Here is a 27,877-nt window from a genome sequence, read left to right on the forward strand (position 1 = left end):
GTATCGGGGGTAAGCTTCACGAATGGATCAAGCACTGGCTAAGCAATATAAAGCAAAGAGTTGTAATAAATGGAGTAACCTCTGAGTGGATGCCAGTCACTAGTGGTGTCCCCAAGGCTCTGTCCTGGGACCCGTTCTCTTCGTCATTTACATAAACGACATTGACCTTGGTCTCAATGATTTCGTTAGTACATTTGCGGACGACACGAAAATCGGCAATGCGGTACTTACAGAATGTGATAGGCGGAGCCTACAAGAAGATTTGCGTAAAATATCAGATTGGTCAGTAAAATGGGAATGCCTTTTAATATAAACAAGTGCCAGATTCTGAAAGTTGGATCTAGAAATATAAAGAAGGACTATGAAATGTGCGGCGTTAAAATCAAAAGCGTTCACTCGTGTGGTGCCCCGCGGGCCGCGACACCACTCGTGTCATCATCATCTTCTCCGGCAATATTTTCCGATGACAACAGCGGTATCGACCGCTAAAAGCACAACACGGACTCCAACACATGATTGTCCCCAAACGCACTGTTCATTTACCAACCTATACACAATTGCAATTGCCCATTAATCTCTAAGCCAAAACACAATCAACCGCGGCCAAACACACAAACCGCCGCAAAAAAACGATCAACCGCGGAACAAAATGTTATGAAAACAAAGCTGCGTCACCGCGTGACAGCTACACTAAGATTAAAAAATCGAGTGTAGCCATGTCGGTTAGGTAGTATGTTGTTATGTGCTCTGTGTGAGTTTGATGTACTCACACGCCACGACAGACCCTCGTGATGTCTGTATGTATGTCATGCCTATATAAGAAGCATTTATTCAGGCTAGGGATCAGATCAGCCAGCACTCTGTTCGTGTGTAATACACCCAGTTGTCCCTTCCTAACATGGGCAGAACAATCATCTTTGAAGTGGTACCATAGAGGAAAGCGTATCTAACATATCTATTGTGTTCTATTATCTTTAGTTTTACTTTAGATTTATATTTCTATGATACTTTATTGTTTTACTCAATATTATACCAGTGCTAACGTCAGTAACCAATAGTGAAAAAAACCTGAAGACTCATTGAGTCTCGTAAGCCAGTCGCTGGTTTAATCAATATATTTACCCTTTTGTAATATTAAATATATTAGTAAAGAATAAATACATATAAGAAAGGCGACACCGTTTCATCACCCCATTTACGAACTCCTTTAAATACTCCTAAAGTACCAGAATTTTAAGTCAAGTGTCACTAGTACAAACAGTGTGTCGTCTCCCCTGTGTGACCCGGGATTGTGGGTTACAACACTCGGTCAAAGATCTTGGCATCACAGTCGCGTCTAACCTCAAGTTTTCCCAGCAGTGCAACGAGTCCGTTAAAAAAAAAAAAAAAAACAGGATGATGGGTTTGATTAAGATAAATTTTTCATTCAAGAATAAAGATGTTATACTGCCTTTGTATAATGGTTTCGTCAGACCTCATTTGGAGTATGCCGTGCAGCTTTGGTCTCCCCACCATGCGAAAGACATTGCTAAATTAGAAGGTGTTCAGCGTAGAGTAACCAAGATGATTCCTTCATTACGAAACAAACCCAACGAGGAAAGGCTGTCACCTCTAAACCTGTTTTCTCTCTAAAAACGTCCCCTAAGAGGAAAACTGATCGGGTGCTTTAAAATACTTAACGGTTTCGCTAACGTGGATCCGACCAAACTGTTTGTGATGGATGATTCGACGCGAACGAGAAATAATGGTGCTAAACTCAAATGTAGACAAGTTCATTCAGATTGCACAAAATACTTCTTCACTAATGCTGTCGTTCGAGATTGGAACAGATTACCATCATCAGTGGTGCAGTGTAACTCGATTGCATCGTTTAAGAATAATCTTGACCGCTATCTCCTCCATCTCAATGTTCACTAGGTCAGTTTCAACGTCATGGTGGCCGCATAACAACTGTCGCTTAGGTTTAGGACAGACCACCTAGTTTGGGCCTTAGGGCCTGTGTGATCTGGTTATCTATGTAATTCTCTCTCTCTCTCTCTCTCTCTCTCTCTCTCTCTCTCTCTCTCTCTCTCTCTCTCTCTCTCTCTCTCTCTCTCTCTCGTAAAAAAAAGTTATCATATAGATTATGACATAACAAAATCTTTAAACAATTCTGGCAGAAAAAAAAACTGTAAAAACGGAGCACTGCATTTGCGTGATTGGATGTAGCCTCGCTTTGATGAAAAGTCAAACGAAAAAGTGTATTATCTCCTCGTCCTAGAAGCCTCGCCATTTAGTAATGTGAATAAGTATATAGAAATTTAGATATATACACGGCCGCCGCCAGCTGTGAATGGCTGCAGTATATATATATATATATATATATATATATATATATATATATATATATATATATATATATATATATATATATATATATATATATATATATATATATATATATATATATATATATATATATATATATATATATATATATATATATATATATATATATATATATATATATATATATATATATATATATATATATATATATATATATATATATATATATATATATATATATATATATATATATATATATATATCTCTCTCTCTCTCTCTAAAAGGATTAGAGAGTGTGTGTGTGTGTGTGTGTGTGTGTGTGTAAAAAAAAAGACTTTACCCACAAAAAATTAGGAAATGTTCCCAAAATGAATCAATTTCGGGAGGAAAAATGTCCTGTTACCCTCCTCTTGAAAGAGTTCAAGTCATAGGCAGGAAGAAATACAGATGAAGAAAGATTCTTCCAGAGTTTACCAGCATAATGGATGAAAGAGTGAAGATGCTGGTTAATTCTTGCATAAGGGGTTTGGACAGTATAGGGATGAGCTTGAGTAGAAAGTCGTGTGTGGCGAGGCCCCGGGAGGTGGGGAGGCATGCAGTTAGCAAGTTCAGAAGAGCAGTCAGCCGGCGGAATTTAAGAGGTAAAAGGCTGTCAATAAGAGGAGGAGAGCTAATGTGACGAAGGGCCTTAGCCTCCACTCTGTCCACAAGAGCTGTGTGAGTGGAGCCGCCCCACACGTGAGATGCATACTCCATACGAGGGCGAACAAGGCCCCTGCATATGGATAGCAACTGTGCGGGGGAGAAGAACTGGCGGAAACGATACAGAACGCCCAACCTCGAGGAAGCTGATTTAGTGAGAGAGGAGATGTGAAGTTTCTAGTTAAGATTTTGAGTTAAGGATAGACCGAGGATATTTAGTGTTGAAGAAGGTGACAGCTGAATGTTGTCGAAGAATAGGGGATACATGTTTGGAAGATTGTGTCGAGTTGATAGGTGGATAAACTAAGTTTTGAGACATTGAAGGACACAAGGTTCCTTTTACTCGAATCGGAAATGATAGCAAGGTCTGAGGTTAAGCGTTCTGCAGCCACCAGCCTGGAGCCATGGAATTCCTGTTGAGAGGGTCTTCTATTGAAAGAAGTTGAATAATGCAGAGTGGAGTCGTCAGCGTATGAGTGGATAGGACAGTTTGTTATGGAAAGAAGATCATCGATGAATAACAGGAAGAGAGTGGATGATAGGACAGAGCCCTGTGGAACACCACTGTTGATAGGTTTAGGGGAAGAGCAGTGACCGTCCACCACAGCAGATAGAACGGTCGGAAAGGAAACGGAAGATAAAGGAACAAAGAGAGGGATATAATCCGAAATAGGGTAGTTTAGAAAGCAGCAAAGACTTGTGCCAGACTCTATCAGAAGCTTTCGATTTCTAGCGCAACTGAGAAAGCTTCACTGAAACGGCTAAGAGAGGATGACCAAGAATCAGTAAAGAGAGTAAGAAAATCATCAGCAGAACGCCCCTTGCGGAACCCAAACCGGCCATCAGATAGGTCAGAAGTGGAAAGGTGCTTTTGAATCTTCCGGTTAAGGATTTATTCAAAAGCTTGAGATAGGCAGGGAAGTAAAGCTATAGGACAGTAGTTTGAGGGATTGGATCTGTCACCCTTCTTAGGCACAGGCTGTATGAAGGCGTATTTCCAACAGGAAGGAAAGGTAGATGTTGATAGGCAGAGGCGAAAGAGTTTGACCAGTCAGGGTGTCAGCACGGAGGCACAGTTTTTAAGAAAAGTAGGAGGCACTCCATCAGGTCCATATCCTTCTGAGAGTTGAAGCCAGGGAGGGCATAGAAGACATAATTCCTAAGAATCTTAATAACAGGCATATAGGAGTCAGGGGAGGATGTGTTGGCGGAATATGCCCAGAATCGTCCAGAGTGGAGTTTTTAGAGAAAGTTTGAGCGACGAGTTCAGCCTTAGAGATAGATGAGACGGCGGTGCTGCCGCCAGGGTTAAGGAGAGGAGGGAAAGATGAAGAAGTGAAATTCGACGAGATATTTTTGGCTAGGTGCCAGAAGTCCTGCGAAGAATTAGAAAAAGCAAGATTTTGATATTTGCTATGGATGAAAGAGGTTTTGGTAAGTCGAAGGCACGATTGGCACGATTCCGGGCGGAAATGTAAAGATCATGGCTAGCGGGTTTTCGAAGGCTCTGGTACCTTCTGTGAGCTGCCTCTCTATCTTTGACAACACGAGAACAAGCGTGATTAAACCAAGGCTTTTTAGCATGAGGAGTAGAGAAAGTACGTGGAATGTATGCCTCCATTCCAGAGACAATCACCTCTGTAATGAGCTGGGCACACACAGAGGGGTTTCCCTCGAAGCAGTAATCATTCCACGGGAAATCGGAAAAATACATCCTCAGGTCGTTCCACAATGCTGATGCAAAATGCCAGAAGCATCGCCTCCTCGGTGGGTCCAGAGGATGTACAGGAGCGATAGGACAGGATACAGACATAAGGTTGTGATTGGAGTAGCCCAACGGAGAGAGCAGTTTGATAGAGTAAGTAGAAGGGTTAGAGGTAAAGAAGAGGTCTAGTATTTTGGCCCTGTCTCCAAGACGGTCGGGAACACGTGTAGTGTGCTGAACCAACTGCTCTAGTTCGTTGAGGAGAGCAAAGTTGTATGCTTGTTCCCCAGGCTGATCAGTGGAAGAGGATGAAAGCCAAAGCTGTTGGTGAACATTGAAATCTCCCAAGAGGGAGAATTCAGCGAAGGGAGAGTGGGTCAAGATGTGCTCCTCTTTAGAGTTCAAGTAGTCAAAGAATTTTACATGGTTAGTAGAGTTACGTGAGAGATAAACAACACAGATGTATTTAGTAATATAATGACAGTGAAGTCTTAACCAGATGGTGGAAAATTCTGAAGAGTCAAGATCGTGGAAACGAGAGCAGGTGATATCGTTGCGCACGTTGGCGCAACATCCAGCTTTGGATTGAAATTTAGGATAGAGATAGTACACATAGGAACACAAAGAAAGAACAAACAACAGCAGACCTGCTGGTTCTTACGAGGCTGTTTGTGACAAGCTGCACTAACTATCTAATCAAAGGTGGAAGATAAAGGACAGCAAAGGCGAAGGCTCCTCCCCACCCCCCCCTATCCCTCCATCCAAAGCTGGCAGGAAAGGAAATAGAACCATGCAGCATGGAAAAACTGCATGTAAATTATATGTAGGAAAAAGGAAAGAACTACCATTACTGCTACCACTAACCGGCCGATAAAAGCGGACAAGGACACCAGTATTCGAAAGAACTTAACGTTATTACGACAATGAGTAATATCTTAGTTGCTGGTTGGATTCAAAATACTTGTCTAATCTATTCTTGAAGGCCGTAACTGTTGTACTATCAACGACATCACAGGGTAGAGAGTCCCAAACATTAACAACTCGATTGAAGAAGTGTTTAGCTTCGTGCGACGAGAATCTTTTACCACTTATCTTCAAATTGTGATTTCTTCTTGTTCTATTTGGTCGATCAATTGTATAGTAATCTTTCGCATTAATATGACTGAATACCTTAAACATTTTAAACACTTCTATTAAATCGCCTCGCATTCTTCGTTTTGATAGGCTGAATAAATTTACTTCTTTAAGCCTTTGTTCCTATGTTAAATTTCTCAACTTTGGAATCATCTTTGTTACTCTTTGTTGAACCCGTTCCAACTGTTCTATGTCTTTTCTGTAATAGGGCGACCAAAACTGTACACAGTATTCTAGATGGGGTCGAACCAACGAATTATACAGTTTTAATATTACTTTTTCCGATTTATTATTAAAGACTCGTCCGATGAAGCCAACCAATTTGTTTTTTTTTTTTAACCTCGAACAATGCTGACTTGATATAGTGATTCCAAGATCCTTTTCTTACTTACTGCAGAAAGTTGTTGGCCATTCATTACGTACCGAACGCGTTATTTTTTTTTTTGTGCAACAAACACTTACATTTGTCGTTAAATTTCATTTGCCATTGATTGGCCCAACGTGCAAGTTGATCTAGATCTGATTGTAAAGCTTCTTCGTCGAGTGTCGCAGTTACTTACTAGCAATTTTTTGTCATCAGCAAATTTTTTTACTTTTTGCAAAAAGCCCATCATCATCGATATCAACATATATATAGAAGACCATGGGACAAGCACTGATCCTTGAAGTACGCCGCTTCTGACATCGAGCCAGTTAGATGTAAACGAAGACCGCGAATGATGCAGAAATTGGTAAGAAAGAGGTTCGAGGAGCTATCAAGACACTTCTCAAGTCGGCAGCCAGAAGGGGAGTCCTCCCTGGATTAATTTGTGGTCCCCTTTCCCCAGGCTGGAACTCCGAGGCACTAGCATTGTACACCATTTTGAATTTTGAATTTTGGGAAGAGGTGTGTATGTTGTGTGAATGTAGCGTGGTGAATGTTCTGGTGTTGATGAGACAATACTGGCTGGTGCGGAACGTGGCACCTCCATTGCGTCACCACGGGATAGCAACGTTATCGTGTCTCGCGTGGTGACTCTCGTCCGCCAGGTGTGGCAAGGATCTGCAGCATCCACCAGTCGCAGCGTCCGTCGCTGGATGCTGTCGAGGAAACTGGCCACCCTTCGCAGATAAGGAAACTCTATGGGAGGACTTTTGGGCAATGTTTCTGATGTGACTGTCAAACCGTAGCCCTCGATCCACTTCCACTCCCAGAATCTTGACGGATTCCTGGCACCATTGCCTGAATCCGAACTCGGACGCCTGCCCGTTAACGACAACCTGGAGCGTCCTTCCTTGCTGCTAGTCTCCCAGGAGCTGAAGGAGATCGCCTTGGATGCCCTTTGCTCGGAGTTTCTCGAGGACGCCACCGTGCTACACTCTGTCGAAAGCACCCGCTATGCCCAGGACCTCCACGACAGTGTCCAGGCCGTCGTCAAGGGCGTCCTGTCAGCTATTGGTGACAAGCATGAACAGATCAGAGGTGGACCGGCCAGGTCTGAACTCAAACTGTTGGTCCGAGAGGAGGTAACTGTCCATGAGATGGCGACAGACTACGTCTGCCACAACCCTCCCGAACACTTTCCCCACCACAGAGAGCAGGGAGATGGGCCGGTATCATTTTGGGGTCAGACCAGGAGCTCCTCTTGTGGACGGAAACCACCCGAGCCTCTTTCCACGCTGATGGCCAGATGTTTTCCCGAAGGCAGGCAGAGAAGACTGTGGTGAGAGGGGCAGCCAGCTCGTGGGCACACTGCCTCAGCAAATGCGGGCTGAGGTCATCGGGGCCAGTCTCCTTCTGGGTATCCAGCCCTCGCAGCAGGCGTTCGACCAGCACCTGTGTCACCTCCACCTTGGTGACTGTCTCCTCGCACTGCTGTGCTAAACGAAGCGGTGACTGTCTGGGGTCGTCCACCTTCATCTTCCCGGCGAAGAGGCTGGCCAGCAGCTGGGCTTTCTCCTTGCTGCTTGCCTTATGAGAGAAGGGGTCGTGTCCTGGGTGCTAATCCCCTGCCTTACCTTGACAAGGGACCACTAAGTCTTGTTTCCTACCCCTGCTCCCCACAGCTTGCGCCTCATGTCCTTTTCCCACTTCCGTATGGCCCACTTGCTGGTCACCACCATCCTCCTGCAGGCTGCCCGGTGCAGGACCTTGTTGCGCCGAGTCGGGTTCCGTTTGTAGCGGAGCAATGCTGATTACTTAGCGTCGGCAGCAACACGGCAGCGGTAACCAAATCTTGGTTGGTCCGTTGGTCTGGTGGTGTACTCACGGTGGGGCACGTGCCGCCTCTGGAGGTCCAAGAGGCGGGAAGTGAGGGCTTGTGCCATGCTCTCCGCCTCGCTCGCAGCACAGAAGGCCACGCCGTGTGGCTCAGGTCACGGCGTAAGGAGGTCCAGTCAGCCTTGTCCCACAGCCAGATCGTGCGGGTGGTGCCCTCGTCCCGAGCAAGGGTTAAGACAGCATGGTGGTCGGAGCTGCCTGCGAGTCCCAGCTGGTGACAACGGAGAATGTCCTCCTGGAGGTCGGAGATGACGGGGTCCAACGTCCCGCCCCACTCATTAGTAGGGAAGATTACGTGCTCCGTCAGACCCTACACCGCCAAGAGGGACTCGTAGGCATCCTGTTCCAAGTGGTGGTTGAGGTCACCCATCAGTGGGACGTGCCTGCAGCTGTGAGCCACTGGCAGGTCGTCCAGGGCCCTTGTCGTTGCGGGCGGTACATTGCGCACAGCAGGAGGGCAGAGCGATCAGTCAGTACGACCCGGAAGAACATCAACTCCATCTGGGGAGGCGTGTCCACGTCCAGTTGCTGGGCCTGCAGTCTTTCCTTGAAGCAGACAGCCACTCCGCCTCCTGCTCGCTCGTGTCGGTCCCTCCTGGTCCAGTCAGTGTAGCCCCGCATCTTGCCGAACGTGGGCTCCACTTGATTGTTCAGCCAGGTCTCCGTCACCACAACTATGTCAGCACTAAGTCGCAGGACACAGTTGTGGGTCAGGTCTCCGATGTTCGTTCGGAGACCACGTACATTGGGGAGGATGAGCTTTAATTGATGGCGGCGTGGTTGTGGCTGTGCCATGTTGATGGGGGTAGTGGTCCGGCGTGATGGTGTGTAAAGGTGGACACATACTATACGATGCGGCCTGTCCGGCGGCCGAAAAGTGGGCGGAGCCAGAGGCATTAAGGCAGTGTGTGTGTGTGTAATTTGTGCGGCGCGGCCTCACGACACGGCCGGATGGCCTTCTGTTTATGTTTGAAATTCCATCCTGCGCGGCCCGCCGCCTTACAGTGTGTCACCTTGCGGCGCGGCCTTGAGGCGGGAATTATTTCAGAGCGACGCTGACAGCCGTGGTGTACACATTATCTACGCTCCACGATGTCTGGCGTCTGGATAAATAAAGACTTTTGGATCTGTTGTATTGAGCTGTGCAAGTGCCATCCATGTTTGTGGAACATAAAACATAAATTGTGTTGTTGTCGTCGCTGCGGCGTTGGGGCTCAGAATGACGGGCTGACGGCCACCGCCCAGTATTCCGCGAGGCCGCCTCATAGTGTATATGCTTCATCCGGCCGACGATCCTCCGCCCAGTTTCGGCTGCCGGACAGGCCGCATCGTATAATGTATGTCCGCCTTTAGAGGGCTCGTCTGGGGGTGTCGGGAGAGAGGGGGGTTCCACTGCCAGTCCGGGATGTGACCCCAGGTCCCCGGCTGTATGGTGTGGGTTCGTTAGTTGTTCTGGTGTAGTTATCGTTTATCGGGCATCTTATTTGTATACCCCCGGCGTGTTGTGTGTGTGTGTGTGTTTGAGTTGCTTGTGTGTATAAAGCTAAGCTAAGCTATGGCGTCACTTTCGTGAAGTGATGTGTGGGCGGTTGTTCTCGCAGTGACTTCAAGCTGCTCGGAAGTCAGGGGTGGACCAAGTTCGTGCTGCCGTCAAACTCCTTGACGTGGGTGTAGTTCAAGTCGTCCTGCTGGTTGAGTTTCTCCCATATCTTGCCGGCGGCCTCCCGTAACCATGTGCTGACAAGTTGAACTCCGAATCGATGGTGTTAATCTTGTGTTTCCCGTGTATGGATGTCCCGTGGCAAATCTCGGCGCTTTGTTCTGCAGCCTCTGTAGTTGTAACATCTTGGCACAGCTTGGTGTGGGAAGCCATATGTGTCAGGGTAGATGAGTAGTCTTTGAACCGTTGAAGCACTGATGAGGTTTCAGGCGCCGCTCCACTGTCAGCGCAGCGTTCCGCAGGGCCGTCAGCAATAATAATATTAGCCTCAGTAATAATCCTCGATATGCATTTATTCACAACGTCGTAGTGAGTGAGTCTTACTTGCTTTCATGGATAACCTACTGATGTCCTTTTAATAAACATTGCATCATTATAGTCACTTGGCCATGTTTTGGTTCGTGCTGATCACAATATCTTTCCTTTTTATAGTATCACAAACATCCATTGTTTCATTTTCCATTTATCTGATATTTTTTTGTATATTATCACAATTCAGTGTCCAACGATTATTTCCAATTCACTGAACATATATCACACACAATTTATCTTCGAGTTTCAAACACCAATCAATAGCCTTGATTGTTTATATTACGAATTCTCTCAATTTTAATTTGAAGAACTACACAACACTGATAATTTGTGGAGTGGTTGATTTCAGGCTTCTTGTACCTCACACAATTTATGCATTTTCTATCAGCCATGGAACAATCTTTTGATTTATGATCACCAGCGCACTTGTAACATTTTGGGGCTTCTTCATTGTTCTTGGCAGTGCAGTTGGCCTCAAGATTGCCGTATCTTTGACAATGGTAACATATGATTGCATGGTATTTATATCTCACAGTGTACACTCCCCATTCTAGTTTCATCTTGTCATGATGTGTATGAATCAACTCTCTAACAGTTGGATCACATTTCAAAATGTAGTGCATTGTGCTTCCAGCAGCAGGCTTGCTAAAAAATCTTCTCAATGTTCCCCTCAACTCCAGGAATCGAGTGCAGGAGTTCATTCCTTTTTAACAGTGTCTCAGTTATCTTATCCCCTATCTCATTCTTATGCACATTGCAGATCATGATCTTTGGCCTTAGTTTTCCCACAGTTTTTGTGGTAACTTGCTCTACATTTTCCAATTTCTGAGCTGCCTCATTCCTTGTGTTCGCATCATCAAAGTTCATAACAATGTTACCTCCATTCGTGAATCTTGAATCAGCAATCTGAATGCCTTGTAATGCCTGGGAAACTTCATATTTTCAACTCAGTAGCCTTTTTGTCTTGATCAGAGGCCTTCACGTCTGGCTACGTCAGCAAAACTGGCTCGACCCGACTCTGCCTCATCACAAATCACGTCTGCCATCTCACTCAACTCCTCCTTGAAAATGGACATCCAAGATTCAACCTCATCTTTAACCACAGATATTTCTTTAGATAATTCTTGCTTGAATTTATCCATTTTTTTCAACAATGTTGGTAGCGAGAGACGCTTTATGAAGGCATGATATGCAAATCCAATTTAGTTTAGGTACATTATCCTGCGTGACTCCAGTCGAATTAGCACACCACATGACACCACCTTGGACACAAACAGCATGCAATCCACTTCTCGCCTGTAAAATCTTCACAGACACAACAGGAATCTTTCAGCCTCCTAGTTCTGCCCACCATTGTCGACTCAGCAGTTCCAAGGAGCGAGGAGCTCACGCCGGTACGTCCTCACCCTACCCCTCCACTCATTAGGAAGGATCTTCGTCTTTACTAGATATAGATACCCGTTCTGTGAAGTGCCAGAATCTGTTTAGAGATATGAGAGCTGCTTTCACTCTCATGGTTTTGTCGTTGACCTGCTTAACGATCAGGCCGGTGGATGTCACTGTGTGGCCTAATATCTGGCATTTTTTTCGGTGGGAGATGGTGCTGCCTTGTATTTGTATGTCGTTTATTTTTTTTTTCCTACCGAGTGCGACCACTGAGAACATGTCTTTGTTTGTTTTGATCATCCACTTTTTTCGAATGTGTTGAGTCCGTTCGCACAACAAGGACGTCGTGGTCGTCAGCATAACATATATCCATACATTTTGTATTATCAGGCTAGGGATGCATTAGAGATGTAAGTGAAGAAGAGTGTTGGTGATAACACGCTGCCCTGTGGCACGCCGCTGTGCAGGGGGTAAGGGGAGGATATTGCTGACTTGACCCGAATGGAAGCTGAGCGCTGATCGAGGAAGCTGCATAACAGTTTTTCCGTTAACTCCGGCAGTCCGAGTTGAAGTAGTTTTAATTGCAGGCCTTGTAACCAGACTTTATCAAACGCCTTGCTGATGTCGCTTTGGATAATAGTGCAGTTTGTTCTTTGTCCTTTAGTGAGTGCTACTTTTTCGTTGGCGATGGAGATGGCTGACGTGGTGCTCCTCCCTGCCCTGAAGCCGTACTGGGACGGGTTATAAAGGTTATTTTCCTCGAGGTGACATATGAGTCGTAAGTTAATTATTCTTTCGAAAATTTTTCCCGGGACTTCTAGGAGTGAGATCGGCCTGTAGTTTCTGGGATCCGTGAATGATTTAAGAACATAAGAACATAAGAACGCAGGAGTCTACAAGAGGCCGGTAGGCCTGTACGAGGCAGCTCCTTTGACCCTAAGCTCCCGTGTATCTAACCCCACCTAATATCGCTGTCCATGAATTTATCTAGTCTATTTTTGAATGTGACAATTGTATTAGCACTCACCACGTGACTGCTAAGCCTATTCCACTCATCCACCACCCTGTTTGTACACCAATTTTTACCTGTGTCCCTGTTGAATCTGAATTTATCCAGTTTAAACCCATTACTTCGTGTCCTACCCGGTTCTCTTACCAACAAAACCTTATGAATGTCTCCCTTATTAAAGCCCTTCATCCATTTATAAACCTCGATCATGTCTCCACGCACCCTTCACCTTTCTAGAGAATGCAAGTTTAACTGTTTGAGTCTTTCCTCGTATGGCAAGTTTCTCAACCCCTGAATCATCTTAGTCATCCTCCTCTGCACCGATTCTAACATTTTGATATCCATTCTATAGTAAGGTGACCAGAACTGAACCGCATAGTCAAGATGAGGTCTAACTAATGCTAAATATAGTTTGAGGAAGACCGGGGCTTCTGTTGCTTACGCTCCTTGAAATAAATCCCAGTACCCTATTAGCTCGATTTCTAGCTTGAATGCATTGTGCCCTTGGACGGAGATCAGAGCTCACTAAGACCCCTAAATCCCTCTCGCACCTAGACCTGCTTATGATAGTGTCATTTAAGCAATAGTTATGTGAGGGGTTGTTCCTACCTACACTCAGAATACTGCACTTCCCTACATTGAACTCCATCTGTCATTTATCCGCCCAGTCATACAATCTGTTGAGTTCACCCTGGAGAATAACTAGCGTCCTGATCCGACTCAATTACTCTACCGATCTTGGTATCATCTGCAAATTTACTAACATCACTACTAATTCCTGTATCTAAGTCATTGATATAAATAATAAACAAAAGTGGACCTAATACCGAACCTTGTGGGACCCCATTCGTAACACATCCCCAGTCAGATCTTTTACCATTGATTTGCACTCTTTGCTTCCTATTGCTAAGCCACGCCTTGACCCAGTTCAACCGAGCGATGTGTTTTTCGTCTTGTTTATTGCTGATCGGAGCTCGGCTGTACCAATTTCCATCGCCAGTAGATGGACCTGTGTCAGGCGGCGCGAGTCAATCGTGTGGTGAGGGATGGTTCTTGTTGGGTCCTGTTGAAGTCATGCCAGTACTTCCTGTTCATTGTTGTGGTCATAATGAGCGTTGTCTTCAGGTCTTATTGTGAATACTGACTTCCAGGTTTCTCTGAACTCATGGGCGACACTATCAGCATCCTGTATTTTGACTCCTCCCTTCTCCAGGTGGATGGGGCACTGGTAAGGGTTACCCTGAAAGCGTTTTATTCCCTTCCAGAAGGCTTTTGGATCCTTGTATTTTTCTGCAAGGCCTTTTACTGTGTTTTCTCAGTGCTTATTGTATTCTGTTTTGCACGTACCCTATAGCGTTCGTTGGAGAACTCTGCTTTGTTGATAAAGGTCATGCGTCCAGCATGACTAACATCGGAGGATATTGGTAAAACGTCTCTCTCTCTCTCTCTCTCTCTCTCTCTCTCTCTCTCTCTCTCTCTCTCTCTCTCTCTCTCTCTCTCTCTCTCTCTCTCTAAGTCGACGTTTAAAATAGCCAACATTTCCGGTCCTGCTAGGTCATCAAAACTACTCATTGACTCTCCATTGACTCCGATACATTATTTATTGCCCCGCTCGGCCGCCCGAACTCTTATGGCCACGGGCGGCGGGTATCTCCTCGTCTGGTGGAGACAGTTCGGATCCGACTGAAGTAAAAGAAAGGGGATACTTAGGGGAAGGTGGTTTGAATGGTATCAACACTGCACATTACACGCCGCTCCCATTGAAAGACCGTTGAGGATGCTTAATTAAAAATGATATTTTTACGCTAACCCTCTTGGAACAATTAAGCTGTCCGAACGAGGAGTTAGGGGACTAGCGATCAGCTGAGTGGCAGAAGATTCCTTGCATGCTGTCAAGATATATGTCAACCAAACTTAACTTCCGATGTTTCAGCCGAACATGGGTGGACCAAGCAAGAGTCGTATGTCACGGCAGCCACCATGAATAAAGTTCCTCCGCGCCACTGATGGGCCTGGAACAATTCCTAGAGCCCCTCATTAAAGCCTTACGGCGCTATGGATTGATGAGGAAAAATTACACTAGAAGGAAGGCAGTTAAGGTTAAAAGGGAAAGAATAGTGCAGTACATGTGCCGCCTTTGCAGAAAGCATTTATCAGCCGTATGTCGCTCGATGCGCTGCCCGGCAAGTTATCGGTAATCGTTACTTTCGACTTGCTTGCCTTCAGGCAAGAAGAAGGGAGGGGGAGGGAGGGGTCAACGAAGCCACAACAATGCGGCCGTACCTCATTGGTAATTAAGATGTCCGAGGTGTGTGTGTGTGTGTGTGTGTGTGTGTGTGTGTGTGTAATTCACCTCTTGGTCTGCTGCGGGTCTCTCTCGAGATAGCGAGCCGTTCCCCTACGGAAGATCACAGAGCTCATAGTACCGATCTTTGGGTAGGACTGAGACCACTCACACACAACACACCGCGACAACGAGGTCACAACTCCTTGCCTGACGTCGCATACCTACTCGCTGCTAGGTGAACAGGGGCTACACGTGAAAGAAGATAAACCCAACTTATCCTTATCCGGCCGGAGAATCGAACCCCGGTCCTTCTGGTTGTGAGCCAGACGTTCTATCCCTGAGCTACCGGGCCGTGTGTGTGTGTGTGTGTGTGTGTGTGTGTGTGTGTGTAATTCACCAAGGCCTGATCACGAGTTGGACTCGCTTTCCCCAGCAGATACACTCCCGACAAGAGCAAGTGCATGCTCATTATGTATCCATCTCTGGGTACTGCCAGGACCTCACACACCACACACCCCATCCCCCTTGCTCAAGGGGGGGCAGTAACCACTCCTAGTCAACGGAAAGAATCTGGCCTGAGCGGGGCTCGAACCGCCGCCTGTTTGGCCGTGAAGCATTGCAGCGCGGCGCTCTAGCCGGCTGAGCTACCGGAGCGGTGTGTGTGTGTGTGTGTGTGTGTGTGTGTGTGTGTGTGTGTGTTTGACTGATTGCCTTTCAATAGGAACGAGAATGAAGAGTGGAACTTCTTGCTGAGAAGTTCTTGATACGTGGAACATGAAAAAAAAAAATTATTTGAAAACCGTCGTCACTCGCTACAGCAGAGAGAGAGAGAGAGAGAGAGAGAGAGAGAGAGAGAGAGAGAGAGGGGATGAGGGTGAGAGAATTATTTTTTATATATATAAGTATAATTTTTAATTCAACAAAGATGGAGTTATAAACGTATTACCCTTATGTTCTTCCCCCGCCCCCGCCCCCAACATTGCCTTCGGTACCACTCTTCCTCCTCCTCCTCCTCCTCCTCATCATCATCATCATCATCATCATCATCATCATCACCACCATCACTACCACCATCCTCGCTTTCCACCCCCACCTCCTCATCCCCGTCCTCCCAACCTACAGACGGAGCACGGTGTCAACATGAGCACTTCGCTCGTCAGGGTGGTCGCTTCCCGCCGCCTCCATGGCCAGCGCCTCACCTGCACCGCCGTCAACCCGCTCTTCCCCGGCGCCAGACTCTCCGACTCAACGCTCCTCAACGTAACCTGTGAGTCCCTGCACACCTGTTTCGATGCCACGCTGCTCTGCTTTCTCTTCTGCCTCTATGCGTGTTGTGTCTGACTGTGTTTGTGTTTGTCTCATAGGTATGTGCCTTAGCTTGGTTTATGTCGTTGTATTCTATCTTTGGTGTTTTTATTTTGTATTACGTGTTACTTTCGTTTTTTTTTTTGTAAATATAGGCTTGTGCTCCCGGGTAGGGTTGGATGTGAAATCTTATTTTTCGTAAAAAAAAAATAATTTGAGGTAATTTAACGCCACTCTTGTGTATTTAGGTTACTTAGTATTTACTCACATGAGGAACAGGCAGCAAAATTCTTATCATAAGGGCGCAAGCCACTCGGTAAATTACATATGCGGTGCTAGGGAGTGCTGCAAGCTTTTGAAGAACCTAATTCAGTATATATACACGTGTGTGTGTGTGTGTGTGTGTGTGTGTGTGTGTGTGTGTGTGTGTGTGTGTGTGTGTGTGGTTTACAGCAAGGGAGGCAGCTCAAGAGCAAAAAACAAAAACAGGAACAAAAAAGTCCACTAGACACCGCTCCTACAAATGAAAAATAAACGAGGCCGAAAGAAAGGTCGACTTCGGGTAGAGGTGGCTTGATTCTCTCCTCTGGAAAGAGTTTAAGTCGTAAGCAGGAGGACATACAGACGAAGGAAGGCTGCTCTAGAGTCTACCAGCGAAAGGATAAAATAATGAAGATCCAGGTTGACTTTTGCATAAAGGACTTGGACAGAATAGGAATGAGCTAGAGTAGAAAGTCGTGTACAGCGGGGCCGCTGGAGGAGGGGAGTCATGCAGATAGGAAGTTCAGAAGAGCAATCAGCATGGCTTAATTTAAGAGGTGGAAGACTACTAGTAAGAGTGGGGAGTTGATAAGACGAAAAGACTTTGACTCCACTCTGTCCAAGACAACTGTTTGTGTGGAGCCCCCACACACATGAGATGCATACTCCATACGAGAGCGGACGAGACCCCTGTATATTGAAAGCATCTGTGAGGGAGTAAAGACCTGGCGAAGACGTTACAGAACGCCTAGCCTCGAAGAAGCTAATTTATCGAGAGAGGAGATATGAAATTTCAAGTTTAGATTTTGAGTTAAGAACAGACCGAGTATATTTACTGTCGAAGATAGTGACAGCTGTGTGGCATTGAAGAATACGGGATAGGTGTTTGGAAGATTGTTTCGAGTTGACAGGTGGTGAAACTGAGTTTTGAGGCACTGAAGGACAGCAGGTTCCTTTTGCCCCATTCGGAAATGATAGCAAAATCTGAGGTCAGGCGTTCTGCAGCGTCCAGCCGAATTTACTTCCTGTAGAGTGGGTCTTTTGTTAAAAGATGTTGAGTAATACAGAGTAGAGTCATCAGCTTAGAAATGGATAGGACAGTTTGTTTATTAAAAGATCTTCAGTGAATAGCAGAAAGAGAGTGGAAGATAGGATAGCCCTTCGGGACACCACTATTGATAGGCTTAGGGGAAGAACAGTGGCCGTCTACCACAGTAGAAACAGATCGGCTACAATGGAAATTTGAGATGAAAGTACAGAGGAAGGGACTGAATCCGTAAGAGGGTAGTTTAGAGAGCAAAGATTTGTGCCAGTCTATGTCGAAAGCTTTTGATATGTCTAAGGCAACAGCAAAACTTTTACCGAAAAGGCTAAGATATTTACATAGATTGACATAGACATTCAGACCTCATAAACCCTATGGTCCAGACCAGGTGGTCCGTCCCTTAGTGATGCTACATTAATCAGATAGCTCCAAAACTTTGCATTTCTACTTTAGTTAATATTAAGTTGAAGTAAGTGTCGGTCGAGCTTATTTTTAAATGAGTCAATCGTGTTGCACTGGACCACTGAAGGTGGGAGCTTATTCCATTCTCGCACTTCAACGTTGGTGAAGAAAAATTTGGTGCAGTCTGAATTTACTTGTTTACATTTAAGTTTTATGCCATTATTTCTCGTTGGCAAAGCGTCATCGATCATGAACAATTTTAATTTGTCCACATTCGTAAAGCCATTAAGTATTTTAAGACATTCGATCAGTTTTCCTTGGAGGCAACGTTTCTCAAGAGAAAACAAGTTCAAAGTTTAGAGCATTTCGTCGTAGGATTTGTTGCGCAAGGAAGGGATCATTATTGTTGCCCGACGTATAACACCTTCTAATTTAGCGATGTCCTTTGCATGGTGGGGAGACCAAAACTGGTCCGCATATTCCAATTGGGGTCTGACTAAACTGTTGCAAAGCGAAAGTATTACATCTTTTTTTAATAAAAAGTTTCTTTTAGCGAAGCCCAATATTCTGTTCACTTTATTTGCTGCGTCTTTGCATTGCTGTGATAATTTGAGGTTTGACGCGATTTTGACACCCAAGTCCTTGACGCATTGAACGCTTTTGGGTTTTACACCACGCATCTTGTAATCGAACCTCTTATTTATTGCTGCAACTTAAAGAACTTGGTACTAATCTATATTAAAGGACATCTCCCATATATCAGACCAAGCTGAAATATTATGCAAATCTTCATGGAGGCTTTGGCTGTCTTCGTCGGTGAGGACCGGGTTGCCAATCTTTGGGTCGTCTGCAAATTTACTAATGAGATTATTGATTCCAACGTCCATATCGTTGAAGTAAATAATGAATGGCACAGGGCCAAGAACCGAGCCCTGAGGGACGCCACTATAAATATTTATAGTGACAGGCGCCCACTCTTAGTTAAAAACGTCGATCACCACTTTGCTGTCTGTTGCTCAACAAATTCAAGATCCATTGGTGCACTTGACCTTTAATACATAGTTGCTTTAATTTATAAGGTAATTTATGGTTGCAGCTTTATCAAACGCTTTCTGGAAATCAAGATATATTACGTCCAGTGATTTGGTTACGTCATAAACTGAGAAAAGGTAGTTATAAAAGGTAAAAAATTTGACAAGATTTTGAGAGGATGACCAGGACTCAGTTAGGAAGGCAAGAAGATCACCAGTAAGTAGAACGCCCATTGCGGAACCCATACTGGCGATCAGAGAGGTCAGATGCGTTTTGATGCGTAAAAATCTTCCGGTTAAGGATTGATTCAAAAGCTTTAGAAAGACAGAAAAGTAAAGCTATTGGACAGTAGTTTGAGGGATTGTAACCGTCAACATTCTTGGGCACAGGCTGTTTGTAAGCGTACTTCCAGCGGGAAGGAAAAATAAATGTTGAAAGGCAGACACGAAAGAATTTGATCAGTCAGGGTGTCAGCACGGAAGCATAGTTTTTTAGGACAATAGGAGGCATTCCATTTAGTTCATAAGTTTTCTGAGGATTAAGACCAGAGAGTGCATATAAAACATAGCTCTTAAGAAATTTTAATAACAGGCATAGTGGAGTCAGAAGGGGGATAATTAGGAGGAATATGCCCTGAATCGTCCAGACTGGATTTTTTTTTTTTTTAATTTGGCGAAGAGTTCAGCCTTAGAAACAGAAGTGCCAGCAGTACTGCCCTCAGGATGTAGCAGAGATGGGAAAGATGAAGAAGTAAAATTATTGAAGATATTTTTGGCTAGGTTCCAGAAGTCTGAAATAATTAGAGGAAGCAATGTTTTGACATCTGCTATTGATGAAAAAGGTTTTGGCTAGTCCTAGTCGGATAATAGATTTGGCTTGCTTGATTCCGGGCGGAAATTTAAAGATCATGATGAGCAGGAGTATGAAGGCTCTATTACCTTTTGTGAACTGCTTTTATATTTTGATAGCACGAGAACAAGCGTGGTTGAATCAAGGCTTTTTAGCATGAGAAGTAGAGAAAGAACGTGGAATATGTGCCTCCATTCCAGAGACAATCGCCTCTGTGATGCGCTGGGCACCTCCTGGAAGCAGTAATCGTTCCACGGGAAATCGGAGAAGTACATCCTCAGATCTTTCTACCGAGATGAAGCAAAATGCTAAAAGCACCACCTCCTCGGTGGGTCTAAATTCTAGAGGTTGCACAGGAGCGACAGGACAGAATACAGAAATAAGGTTGTGATCGTAGGAGCCCAACGGAGAGAACATTTCAATAGAGTAAGTTGAAGGGTTAAAAGTTAGGAAAAAGTCTAGTATGTTGGGCGTGTCTCCAAGGCAGTCGGTGATACGTGTAACGTGCTGAATCAAGTGCTCCAGATCACTGAGGAGAGGAAAGTTGTAGGCTTTTCACCAGGCTGGCCAGTGAATGGGGATGAAAGCCAAAGCTGATGATGAACACTGAAATCTTCTAGGATGGATATTTCAGCGGAGGGAGAATGAGTTGATATGTGCTCCACTTTGCAACTCAAATAGTCAAATAATTTTACACATTTGGTTGAGTTAGGTGATAGATAGCATAGATGTACTTAATAATAATAATAATAATAATAATAATAATAATAATAATAATAATAATAATAATAATAACAATGAAGTTTAAGTCAGATGGGGGAAAATTCTGAAGTGTCAAGGTCATGGACACGAGAGGAAGCGATGTCGTTACGTACATAGAGAGACAACACCCAGCTTTGGTTTGAGGCTTAGGATAGAGTTAGTAGGATGGAACAGAGTAGAGATTACTGTCAGTAGCCTCCGAAACCTGGGTTTCGGGTATGAAGAGAAGGTGAGGTTTAGAGGAGGAGAGGTGGTGTTCCACAGAATGCATGGAAGTTAGAGCAAAGACCGCGAATGTTGGAGAAGTTGATAAAGAGAAAGTCGGAAGAGTTATCAGGACACCTCTCGTGGTCAGTGTCAAAAAGGAAGTCCGATCTGGCGGCACATATGGCCCCCCCAGATAGGGACACCGCGACTTTGTGTTTACTAGTCTATGAATTTTGAATTTTGAAAAAGAAAATTGAGGAAGTAGTGTGTGTGCAGTGTGTATGCAGTGTGATGTGAAGAGTAAGATAATTTGTCTTTAGAGAACATGCTGAACTACTCTTCAGTGTTAATGAGACAACAGAGAAACGGAAAGTGAGAAAATGGAAAGGTCTTTCATAGACTTGAACTACCCTTCGCCTTCCGTATGTACCTCACCGGGAATAGCTTACGACCGATTCAGCATCTATCTGACTGTCTACCCCTGCCTGTGTGTGTGTGTGTGTGTGTGTGTGTGTGTGTGTGTGTGTGTGTGTGTGTGTGTGAACCTTCTTGACCTAAGAACACCTTTTATATCCTCGACTTCCTTACTTCACTTTTTCCCTCACACAGTTGTGTTAAGTGCAGATGGCTATTGGCTACCTGGATTGTGTGTCTAATTGGCGCTTCTCGTGTTGGCTGTGTCTAAGAGAAGCGGGTTTGTCCGGACGTGTTTGACTCATGTATAATTACTTGTGTTGCCGTGCATTGTGTGTGTGTGTGTGTGTGTGTGTGTGTGTGAGAGAGAGCGCTCGGAGGTAAACTCTTGCTGGAAAACGTGCTGCATTTCGTTCTATTTTGGTGTTTACTTCGGTGTTGTCTGTTTCCGCCAATGCATATATTAGTCATGAATACATTCTTGGCTTTGTTAGTGGTTGTAATGATGGTAGTTGTGATTACAGATTTAGTAATATTTTTTTAGCATTATTATTATTTTTTATGTTATTATTATTATTATTATTATTATTATTATTATTATTATTATTATTGAATTTTATTACTTTTATTATTATTATTATTATTATTATTATTATTATTATTAGTAGTAGTAGTAGTAGTAGTAGTAGTAGTAGTAGTAGTAGTAGTAGTAGTAGTAGTAGTAGTAATAGTAATAGTAGTAGTAGTGGTAGTAGTAGTAGTAGTAGTAGCGGTAGAGTAAAAGTAGTAGTCGTAGTAGTCGTAGTAGTCGTAGTAGTAGTAGTAGTAATAGTAATAGTAGTAGTAGTAGTAGTAGTAGTAGTAGTAGTAGCGGTAGAGTAAAAGTAGTAGTCGTAGTAGTAGTAGTAGTAGTAGCAGCAGCAGCAGCAGCAGGGAACATTGCGGCACCTTCCTTCCGTTTTCTCCGCCGCGACATATTAGAGAACATCCGTCATGCCCCGTGGCGTCTTCAATAAGATATACCCATGCTCTTGTCGTGCCCCGCGTGTGGTGCAGGCGTCTTATCAGTAAGGGCGCGTGTCCCAGTGGCTGCCTCAATAACTCTACTCGCCTATCTCGGACGTGTATTGACGTTTTTTCGCTCTGCATCTGCACTTTCTCTTTACCTCTTGTCCTTGTGGTTTGTTTCTCTTCGTCTACTTTCTTTCTTCGTATAATTCTGCATCATCTCCTTTATTTTTTGTTGTTGTTTTGGCCATATTTGTCTGCTTCATCTTTTTTTTTCTGAAGCTTCTCTTCCCCTTTATCTCTTTACTGTTTTTTTCCTACTAGTTTACTATAATTTTTTTCTTCTTTTCTGTGTCATCTCTTCCCTCTTATCTGTTTTCTGCTTTTATTTTTTACTCGTCTGTTATTGCCATTTTTTTTTTCTTATCCTTTCAACTTTTCTCCCTTTATTTGTTTTCTGTTCTCTCTCAGTCAACCTCTGCCATCCACTATGTTTTTTTCATGTCTTCTCTTTATTCTCTCATTTTTCTCCTATTGTTTATTCATTTTTCTTCTTACATTTTCTTTCGGCCTACTGCTTCCAGCTTCTTATACCCCCCCCCCTCATCTGCTTGCAGTTCATTAAAAAATGTATTTTTTTATCTTTTTCGTGTATTTTAGTTTCTCTTTTCTTTCCCTATGTCCTACTCTTTAAACATCTCCCTGACCTTTGTCTTGTCAATATATTTTCTGGAATCAATACCTGGTTATATATTAATTTGACTTGCCTCCTGTTGTTCATATTTTGTTTTAGTTTCTACTATCTCTCTCTCTCTCTCTCTCTCTCTCTCTCTCTCTCTCTCTCTCTCTCTCTCTCTCTCTCTCTCTCTCTCTCTCTCTCTCTCTCTCTCTCTCTCTCTCTCTCTCTCTGTGTGTGTGTGTGTGTGTGTGTGTGAACTATAGCCAATTATATCACCCCTTTGTGTCTTTCCGTTTTGTGCCGGGGCTTGTCGATCTACCCTTCTGTCTTTCTTTTTATATTTTTACATCAGTTTGCAGCTTGAAATCAGTAATAGGGAGGATGCTGGTATCGATAATAGCTAGGAGGATTAGGGATCATCTAGAGAGACAGAGCTTACTTCATGACTCGGATCATGGGTTCACGCAAGTGGTACCTTTTGTCCTTCCATAATAAAATAACTGAGGCGGTAGACACATTAAAACAATGAAGTGATATATCCAGATGTCAGTAAGGCGCTCAGCAAAGTTTTTTATCACTGGGTGCTACTAAAACTACAGTCTCACGGAACAGATAGGAAAGGGTTGAACTGGATCAGGGCTCAGTAGTAGGAAGAAAATGGTGCAAATCAATGGCCATAAATTTGACTAAGGGTGTGTTACGAGTGGGATCACAAAGGGTTCAGTATTAGGTTCATCGATGTTTAACCCTTTACATACTTATTCCTTAAATGACACTCTTCTAAGCAGGTTTAGGTGTGACAAGGATTTAGGATTTTAAATGAGCTCTGACCTCCGTCTAAGGGCATTAAGCTTTCAGGCAGACAAGGAAACCTGCTGGGTTTTATTCCAAGAAGTGTATCAACAAAATTTCTGACATCATCTTCAAGATATATTTAGCATGAGTTATATTTCCTCACGGCAAAGCGATTCAATTCTGGTCTTGCTATATGTTGGGCATCAAGTTCTTAAAGTCTTTACAGAGGAGGCTGACAAATATGATTCACAGATTGAGAAACTTGCCATGTGAGGATAAACAAACATTAAAATGTTCAATCTCTAGATAAGCGAATGGTACTAGGAGACGAGATCGAAGTTCATAAATTGGTGGTGGTAAGATAGTCGGGCAGGACACATAGCATTTGACTTAAGTATGATAAATTCAGATTCGCCAAGGACAAAGGCAAGAATTAGTTTTACAGACTGAGTGGTGGAAGAGTGGAACAAGCTTTGTAGTCATGTTGTGAGTGGCAGTACAATAAATACATTCAAGAAAAGGTTAAATAAGTTCATGGATAGTGAGGTTGCGAGGGAGTTAAAGTTACAAGAGGTGCCTTGTATAGACCTACTAGCCTCCTTCATGTTCTTTTGTTCTTATATAACTACATATAACGTGATATAAAGTAACGATAGCGTAGAGAAACGTAACGATAGTTACATTTAAGAAGATTATAAATTAATGAATAGTGAGGATTGTTGGGTCAGGTTTACCGGACCTGCCTTGTCTAGGCCTACTCACCACATGCAGACTCATGATCTTATGTTCTCATGTTCTATTGGAAGCCAACAGGCTTTCCGTTGCCTATTACTCGGGTTTAGATATTTCTACCTTCTGCAATTTCCTCTTATTTCTCTCTTTACTGTAAAATTTCCATGTCACTTTCTTCCTTAAAGGTACATGGTGTTCTCTTCTAACTATTTCCTGCCGGCACGTTGCCGGAGGGAGAGGTGGGTGGGGCGGAGCCTTCATCTTTTCTGTCCTATCCTACCACACGTAGATTACTAGTAGTAGCGGTAGTAAACAGACACCCTCGCCATAGACCGATAGGTCTTCTGGTGTCTGTTCTTCCTATGTATTCCTATGTATTCCTCCTCCTGCTCCTCCTCCTCCTCCTCCTCCTCCTCCTCCTCCCTTCTCTCCTCACTTTCCTCGTGAAGATGAACATTCTAATCCCTTCAGATACGCGTGTTTCCCCACACGCCCCCATCGCCCCCCGGGACTCATAACCATATATAGTGTACATTACCGCCTCCTGCAAAAAGTTAAATCCTGACTCATAAAATTCACTGGAGTGTAACGCCTTGCCGAATCCCCATCTTCTTAATCCTGTTCCCATGTTACAGTTATTATGTAACTGCATGCCAAAGAGAGTGTCTCTCTCTCTCTCTCTCTCTCTCTCTCTCTCTCTCTCTCTCTCTCTCTCTCTCTCTCTCTCTCTCTCTCTCTCTCTCTCTCTCTCTCTCTCTCTCTCTCTCTCTCTCTCAACCTCACCTCATTCCACACCTTCCGTCGTCCACTCAGCACTGAAGCGATGAACATTATGCAAAGCTTCGTCATCCCTTGTGCCTCCCTCCCATACGCCCCAGCGCCCTCCTTAAACCTCCTTGTTCTCCTTTTCCTTCTTCCCCTCCTCCTCCTTCTTCTCCACTTTTAACTTTTTTTCTGCATCAGTTTTTGCATGTGATTGAAACTTTCTGCATGCATATGTATTTTCCCTCCGTCCTGTATCCTATCATATTTCATTTTTTTCCCTCTCTGCCTCCCCTTTACCTTTATAATCTCTTTTTCTTCTCCTCATACTCCTCTTTATGCTTTGCCGCTCCCTCCTTCACACTCCCTCCCTTTTCAATAAAGATTTTCCTCTGTGTTCTTCTGTATTCTTCTTCCTCGTGCTGGGTATTATTATTATTTTTTTTTCACTTTTGTTATTCCTCCTCCTCCTCCTCTTCCTCCTCATCCTCATCCTCCTCCAGTCACTAGTGGAGTGCTTCAAGGGTCAGTGCTGGGACCCATTCTCTTTATCATATATATCAACGACCTAATATCAGGAATTAAATCCACAATATCGAAATTTGCTGATGATACCAAGGTGGGTGGAAAGGCCCTCACAAACACCAACTGCGAAATCATCTAGAAAAACCTCAATTACATTATCGAATGGTCGGAAAAATGGCAAATGTCCTTTAATGTTGACAAATGCAAAGTCATGGACATTGGGTCCAGATATACTAACCACACATACATCATGAATGGGAAACCTCTGCAGGCGATGCAGGAGGAAAAGGATCTTGGGGTCACTATAAGCAGTGACCTGAAACGCGAATCACTGTAAAAAGGCATATAACAAAGCCAACACTATGCTCAGGTTCATAGCGAGGAACTTCGAGTGTAAAACGCCAGACGTGATGCTATCCTTGTATAATTCCATGGTAAGACCGCATCTCGAGTATGCAGTACATTTTGGGTCACCTAATTACAGAAAGGATATTGATTTACTGGAACGGATTCAACGACACGCCACTAAAATGATTCCAACCTTAAGGGCTCAGCCGTACGAGGAACAACTCAAGCGACTGGAGAAAAGACGCCTTCAAAGGGATATGATTCAAGTCTTCAAGTACATGAAAAAGCTCAATAACGTCAATTACTCCAAATTATTTGAACTACAAACCAACGCAAGAACTAGAAATAACGGTTTACCCATTCAGTCGAGTCGATGTAACACAGACATTGGAAGAAGTTTCTTTTGAAACCGAGTCATCTGCTACTGGAACAATCTTCCCTCAGAAGTAGTACGAGTAATTACGAATACTATCAAATTCTTCAAAAATGGAACCGACCGTCATTTCGTTGCGTCAGGAGTAAACTGAATACCGAGGTGCTCCCCAGGCCCCAAGTGGCAGTCGAGCAAATTGAATTACCAAATGTGGGCAACCTCGTAATGAGCCAATAGGCTTTCTGTTACCTGCATTTCCATGTTTCCATGTTTCTTCCTCCTCCTCCTTTCATCACCTCCTGAATACCTTCATATTTCCATGCAAACACCACATTTCGCGACATCATTGATCCCCCTCACGAGAGAGAGAGAGAGAGAGAGAGAGAGAGAGAGAGAGAGAGAGAGAGAGAGAGAGATGTTATAGTAGTTGTAATTATATCAGTGTATTATTATTATTATTATATATCACCATGGATTAGGAATGCATGTAGCAGTGGAAAATACCCACTTCAGATAGATCACGCCACCGTCTATAGGAATGTCATCCGTCAGTGTTGTTCGTTCGTTCGTCTTGGTATGTGTAACAAGCATTTCATCAACTTAGAGGTCACCTTTGACGTACGTGACCAGTTGTAACTTCATTATTTTCCAAGTCTCTAATACTCACTCCTTCCTGAGAGCCCGACTGATACAGACCTACTGTCTCGGCTCTCTCCAACGCCCCTGTATTTAGGTTAAGAATATATTCACCTAAAGCAGCGAGTGTTTCCCTTCACGCCTTGTTCGTCCACCAAGACCCTGTCTGAGCTACTCGCAACCAAGCCGCCACCGTTACAGAGAGAGAGAGAGAGAGAGAGAGAGAGAGAGAGAGAGAGAGAGAGAGAGAGAGAGAGAGAGAGAGAGAGAGAGAGAGAGAGAGAGAGAATAAATATAGACTATTGTAGGTTATGGTTAACTAGTGCAGAAAGGGGGAGTGAGGAGATGAGGGGAGAGACGAGGGTTGATAGACCTGAAAGTTTATAAGGGAGAACACACACACACACACACACACACACACACACACACACACACACACACACACACACCATTACTCACACGGACGGAAGCTTCAGTTCCTCCTCATTTGGTGAAGTTGTCCAGGTGCGCCGGGAATAAAATAGTTAATTAACCGCCAATTATTGTCTTGTTTTAGGATACGCGCAGGTGAGGGACGCCGGACAGTGGCGTCTGATGTCTGTTTTCCACTGTGTGTGTCCCGTTCTGTGTGTCTGTATGTTTGCGTGTGTGTTTTTTTCAGATTAGTTTGTATCAATCTGCCTTTACTGTGTCGTTACCGTTGCTTTTGTTGTGGTTGTGAAAATATTTTGGCGTTGTAGTTGTGTGTTTTGTGTGTGTGTGTGTGTGTGTGTGTGTGTGTGTGTGTGTGTGTGTGTGTGTGTGTGTGTGTGTGTGTGTTGCATTTGCTTGTAGCTGCCTGCACGTCGTGTTTTTTTTTCCTTTGTAATATGTGGCCTCGCGTCCGATCTGTTTTTGTT

The 27,877-nt window shown here is 44.1% G+C and overlaps 1 protein-coding gene across 1 annotated transcript in view; it reads left to right on the forward strand.

Annotated features, from left to right (window-relative positions):
* LOC126992516 (nephrin-like) overlaps positions 1-27,877 on the forward strand; it is a 142,017-nt gene that overhangs the window by 56,658 nt on the left and 57,482 nt on the right. Inside the window, exon 6 of the mRNA XM_050851270.1 lies at positions 15,966-16,110. Coding sequence (XP_050707227.1) covers positions 15,966-16,110 — 145 coding nt within the window. The remainder of the gene's footprint in view (positions 1-15,965; positions 16,111-27,877) is intronic.

The sequence above is a fragment of the Eriocheir sinensis genome, chromosome 7 (assembly GCF_024679095.1).
Source record: "Eriocheir sinensis breed Jianghai 21 chromosome 7, ASM2467909v1, whole genome shotgun sequence".
Lineage (NCBI taxonomy): Eukaryota > Metazoa > Arthropoda > Malacostraca > Decapoda > Varunidae > Eriocheir > Eriocheir sinensis.